The sequence below is a fragment of the Phoenix dactylifera genome, unplaced genomic scaffold, assembly GCF_009389715.1.
Source record: "Phoenix dactylifera cultivar Barhee BC4 unplaced genomic scaffold, palm_55x_up_171113_PBpolish2nd_filt_p 000823F, whole genome shotgun sequence".
NCBI lineage: Eukaryota > Viridiplantae > Streptophyta > Magnoliopsida > Arecales > Arecaceae > Phoenix > Phoenix dactylifera.
This window is the reverse complement of record NW_024068190.1, coordinates 88,953-95,000: the sequence shown is the minus strand read 5'-3', so window position 1 is coordinate 95,000 and position 6,048 is coordinate 88,953. Positions and strand designations below refer to the sequence as shown.

Below are 6,048 nucleotides of genomic sequence, written 5' to 3'. Positions count from 1 at the left end.
AAACAATTCATTTTATTTTTTCAGTAATGTCCACATAATAAATCGATACATGTAATTAGAGTAAGGTAGAGTATCCAAAACTCATAATCAACTACACTTACATTCATATGCTTGTACTCGGGTGACAAGTTTCAATCCATTTTAGCTCTATAGCCCTGACTACGGTTGTATTCATACCCCTGCGATTCAAGTATCATCACGATTGCCCCCGTGGTGGGGTCGCCACATTTATATTCCTGTGGCAGGTTATCACTATGATTTCCCCCATAGCAGGGTCGCCACACTTATACCATTGTTTTAGGGTATCACCACGATTATCCCGTGGTGGGGTCACAATATAATCAAGTTTGGACTCATCTCGTAGTCAGGCTGATAGTCAGGTGATACGCGCACACATATAAATGAATCAAGCCTTCTTTTCTGTTGCAATACCACTTTGAATTTTATAATGGAACATGCAACAAATATAATTGGGTTAATTATGCTTTTGGTCCTTCAAGTTTAGGTGGGGTTCTAATAAGGACTTCAAAAAGCTTAAATTTGGTCTCTATTTTTTCTCAATTGATTTTAATGTGGTCCTTCATCCGGTTACTGGCCACTTTCTCTCACTGGAAGTCTCTGTTGGCATTAACCGATGATTACATGGCCAATTATGCGTTACAAAACCGCTTAGATAGGTAATTATATGGCCGATTGGTGATGATATGGCATAATAGATGAAAATTTTTATTTTGATGATGTGGTATATGGGCGATGATGTGGCACACAGGTGATGACCTGACATATGAGTGATGATGTGGCATGTGCTGTAGAATTTTCTACCCAAAAAGGTATCCAATTACTGAGTGCCACCCCATCACCCATATGCCACATCATCACCCATGTACCATAAATTATGTTTTTGGTCCTCTAAGTTTGACAAATGTTTTGACATGGTTCTAATACTTGAAAAACTAACATGATTTTCAAGTATGATTTAATGTAAAACTAATATAAAGAGGATAGTTAAAACTAACATGAGGGGGTAATATATATATATATATTAAAAAAGAAAAATCACATTAATAATACATTATTACATTGCTGATTCTACTCCATCTTCAAATATATCGTTAATCCCATCCTCCTTTTCCTCCTACCTTCCACTAGAACAGACATAAATATACACAAGGCAAAAAAATCTACGCCACGATGACTCGTATATAATGCTCCATCACACGTTATTCATCTAACCTTCCATTCCATTCCCTGATCCAGTTTTTTTCCTAAAATACAAAGGGAGAGAGTTCGATCCGAACCCATGAAGAACGGAAAACAAAAGTGGATTAAAAAAAAGAAAACAATTTATATTTTTAATTCATTTGTTCTCTTGGCTTTCCTATTCTACTCCAGCCGGAGCAAATGCCTGAGATCCTTAGCTGCATAGTCCATTATCGCCGACCCATCCTTCTTTAAGGAGAAACATAGCAATGAGCTTGGCGACGAAGAAACTAAGAATGTCGAGCCTGCATACTTCTCTGCTATCACCATCGTGGCCACGACCACGATAGTGGTCTTCAAATCCCCGAACTCGATCTGCTTTGGGACCATCTCCAGGTCTGGCCCCAGCCTTCCCGTTCCGAACACTACCGCCATCTTTGGTTTTTTAAATGCGTCCAGCGAGTCGCCCTGCTTCAGAATCATCACCTACCCTGCCACTAGGCTGGGTAGGCTACATTAAATCAAACTTGAAAATCAAGAGATCTAATTAAGGATTCTTAAGCTATAAGGACCATGTGAAAATATTTGTGATACTTCGAGGATCAAAAACATAATTTACGGTACATGGGTGATGACGTGATATATGAGTGATCACATGGCACTCGGTGACTGGACACTTTTGGGCAAAACATTTCACAGCATGTGCCACATCATCACTTATATGACACCCATCACCCATATGCCATATCATTACCCATATATCATGCCATCATCCATATGCCACATCATCACCCGTATGCCACGCCATTAAAATAAAAAAAATTCATATGTTATACTATGTCATCACCTATCTAAGTGGTTTCTGCCACATAATCAGCTGCGTAATCACTGGTTAATGCCAACAGGGAGTGGCTAGAATCTGGAGGAAGGACTACGTTAAAACAGTTGAGAAAAAATAGGGACCAAATTTGAGTTTTTTTAAGTTTAGGGACTTATTTAAAATCCGACCTAAACTTGGAGGACCAAGAGCATAATTAACCCAATATAAATTTACATGCTTGATCCCATTACGATGCTTCAAATCATACAGTTAATTAAGATAAATGCAATTATAAATCAATTTCATATCATTATAGGATTTTATATGCAATTGAATTTGGAATCATAATAATAACTTGCACAATTAATTTTAATTAAACGTTATAAAGTGTAAATGTTACTTATCTTGCAGATGTCAACGATTAGGTAATCTAATCAGCTTACTGAGATCCTTTGGGATCTTGCCCTGTTTTCCTTACAAGGTGAGAGAGGGGATGCGGCGCAGTGGGGCACCGCTTTACAGGTGGGCCTGAATCCAAGCTGGGCTTGAGCTTGGGCTCAGGTATCACAATTTGTTTGCCAGATCTACTAGAACATAATGATACTCTTCCGGCTAACAGCAATAATAGATTTTAGAAGAGGAATATCATAGGTAGAAGTAATCAGGGTAGTGTAGAATATTAATAATAAGTAGTAGAATAAGAAGAATAGTGAAAGAGGGAAGAGAAAGAAGAGAACAGATGGCATGTGGCCTATAATTTTTTCCAGAGTAACTTATGGTATCTCTGCTCCAATCTCCACTCACAATAGTCTTCTTCTTTACTTTAATTGGCTACCTAACCTACTACAGATAGGACTCTTCAATGTGGAAGTAAATCTAAACCTAATAGCTGACTGGAATGACTATTAAATAGTTATCATTGACTAGCTTTCGTACCCTAGTTAGGACTCTCTATATTAGAAACAAATCTGCAACAAAACAGTGACTAAATTTCCTATCACATGGCTTTCTGGACTCCTTTCTTCCATTTTACAACTCCCAAAATAGGAAACTAGCAGCCTTTAGTTCCGCCAGCTAAAAGTTGCTTCCCTATTTTGTTTCCTGTTAGAACTCTTAAAAGTCAGACCCCATCTGTTCCCAATACCATTTGAAATGCATGTCTAATAACTCTCTAATGGATGCCTACATATCAATCTATTATCAAAAATGAAACCTAACAAAATCTGAAATAGAACATAAACTTTGAGTTTGAAAAGGAAAGGTCTGATAGAGCCCTTTGGTTGGCTTGAGCTGCACCTGGAACCAACAGAAATATACACATGGCACGGCAATCAGGAGTTGCTGAGCCTCCACATTAAGGTTTGATACTTACAAGATGGCTCTCAATACTTTTAAAGCATCATAAAAAGATGTTACTTATGATTTACAAAAGCTTTAAGGTTGTTGGGAATAGGCTTGCTAATGGACATCAAGTTCTAGCCTTCCTTGTATCTTTTTCTGACCGATTGAAACTTGGAAGAAATGAAGCACATCTAATGCACAATTAAAATGTTAAAACCTTTTCCAATTTGCATGCAAGGGGCTATTTTATGGTGCATGAGCCGATGGTAGATGAGATTGAGTTTCATGATATGTGATGTAGTGTGCACATATCCTATGAAGAAGCAATGTTGCTAAAAGCGGCTGCTTATGTGCCTAGGCGGCTGCCTAGGTTCTTAATTTGGCTGGGTTGCCTAGGCCAAGCCTGCTTAAACCCTCCTTTCAGGGTTTATTTATTCTTTGGGAGGGCAGCGAAGACCACCACCAACCTATTAGCACAACGACTGGCAGTGACAAATGGTAGTGGCTGTTGCAAAAATTTATTAGTAAAAGCAACACTAGTTGATGATTAACTATATAAAATTTATTAGTAAAAGCAAAAAATTAATTATTAGTTCAAGGAGCTGTTGAAGATATGGTGCATTACTCTTATGTCAGTCTTGGTTGGTTCAGGTTTGATAAGATACTTAGTGATCCACATCTAATGCATATTCTAAATGAGTTATTTTTTAAATATATTTGAGCCGAATAATGGAAATAAATATTATCTATAATTTATTTTAAAAGTAAATCATTAAAATTCAGAAAATAATATACATATTAATACTTATTTGAGTGCATATCTAGTATTGCATGTGCTTTTCTACGAGCCTTCAGACCAAGGAGAAGCTCATTGACTATTTGGATTAGCCTTTGCTCATATCTTCTGCGACCATAATTCAACAGTGTAGCCAAAAGAAGGTTCTGGTTCATTGGTTGTGCCTTGATAACTAGATAATCAAATATCACAGGAGATTGATTTGGCTACACTCGAGTGGATCTCCACTAAGATCCAGTCAGGTCTAAATTGGACGATGGATATCCAACATTGATGATTCGAGCTGTTGGATGGGATATACTATCTCTAAACTGCTTACATACTAAAAATTAAGTGATTTGGAAATCTCTACCCTTTGCATTAAGTGGGCAAAAAATTGGACAGTTTAAGTAGCACGAAGCAATACATTTTTTTTTTTTGACAACTTTTTGCATGGGCTTGGTGTCTCAAAATTACATCATTTTTTGTGGATAATCAGTTTAGATATCGTAGATCATATCCAATAGCTTAGATTATTGATGTGGGACCCCATCATCCAATCTAAATCCGATCATATCTGAAAGGAGATCCACTTGAGTGTAGCCAAGTCAATCTAATATTACATTCATTTCATTATAGAAAGGACATTATCTATCGTGCACTTAATAGTTGGGCTCAACCTATGTTAAAAGCAACAAACAAGTTTCAGCCATCTGTATTGCTGCTTGTGTTGAGCCTGATTGATTGTTTATAATGGTACCATGATTCATCTCAGAAATCGTGTTGTCATTTCTTTTCATTTCAAATGGGAAAGAACTCAGTATTCCACATCATTTCTTTCTTTTCATCTGTGCGTTAGACACTAGTCCTGTCTCATTTATATGCTGTCAGATAGTTGCCTTATCTGTACCGAATTGTTCATTACAGGACTTCAGTTCTATTCTTCTGACAAAACCTTGCATGCAGCATTTGAAGGCTTTGGTGAGCTTATTGAAGGTAAAGCACTAATCTTTTGTTCATCAGCAAACTGGCACAACATTGTTGATGCTGTAATTGCCTTGCAACAGTTGAAATTATAATAGACAAGATATCAAAAAGGTCCAAAGTCTATGCCTTCATAGGATACACTCCAGAGGAAGCTGCAAGTGCTGTTCTGAAAGATATGAATAGGAAGGTTTTTAGCAATCCAATCCCCTGCTACAGTTATACCCAAGCATGTCTCGAAGACTATGATCCATCGAGTTTTGATGTTTGCAACCCATCAACGTCTGGATGATAGTCTTCGATGTTGCCAAAGCCAACCCACCAAAATACAGCAGGGCCACCAGGCACATCAGCTTTGTCATATTAAATGATACTCATACGGCTTGACAGCGAGAGATCAAAGAAAGGCATGGGTGAATGTTTAGTTTCCTGGTCCGAAATATGTAATTTTGTGAGTTGCCTCCACAATGGAGATGGGGAGTGCTTGTTCCCCTTTGTATTGATCCACTCTGCAGTTGTTGTAAATATGACTCTTACACTACAATCCTCACTTTTTAGCCACCTATCAGCAGCCCGTTTTGTACTGTGCTTTGTCTGGCATCCGTCAATGGCAGATAACATTTACTTTTGGTTTAGAAAAAAAGGTCTGTTGAATTTGGATAAGAAATTGCTGGGAAGAATGTCTTGATAAATCTTGTGTTGTAGTTTATTCATTTGTACATATCCCTATATTATCTTAGGAATTTCTTACACCTTGAAAATTGGGTAATATGCATATCTTTTTATATTATACTACACTAGGAATAGGAGGGTAATCTAGCTTGATTTAGCTTGGGTTGACCAAGCGAGGCTTGAAATTAAGTTGAGCCTGAAATTTAATACCAAGCTTGTTTTTTTTTATAAATAAATTATTTGGTAAGCTTAATAA

At 37.3% G+C, this 6,048-nt stretch overlaps 1 protein-coding gene across 2 annotated transcripts in view; it reads left to right on the top strand.

Annotated features, from left to right (window-relative positions):
- LOC103716694 (organelle RRM domain-containing protein 1, chloroplastic-like) overlaps positions 1-5,808 on the top strand; it is an 11,285-nt gene extending 5,477 nt beyond the window's left edge. Inside the window, exons 5-6 of one of the 2 annotated variants that reach the window (XM_017845091.3) lie at positions 5,103-5,132; positions 5,204-5,808. In XM_017845091.3, the coding sequence (XP_017700580.1) occupies positions 5,103-5,132; positions 5,204-5,412 (239 nt within the window). In that variant the 3' untranslated portion in view covers positions 5,413-5,808. Of the gene's footprint in view, positions 1-5,063; positions 5,133-5,203 lie in introns of both variants that reach the window. The other variant, XM_017845090.3, reaches the window with a different exon arrangement.
- Positions 5,809-6,048: the final 240 nt, after the last annotated feature.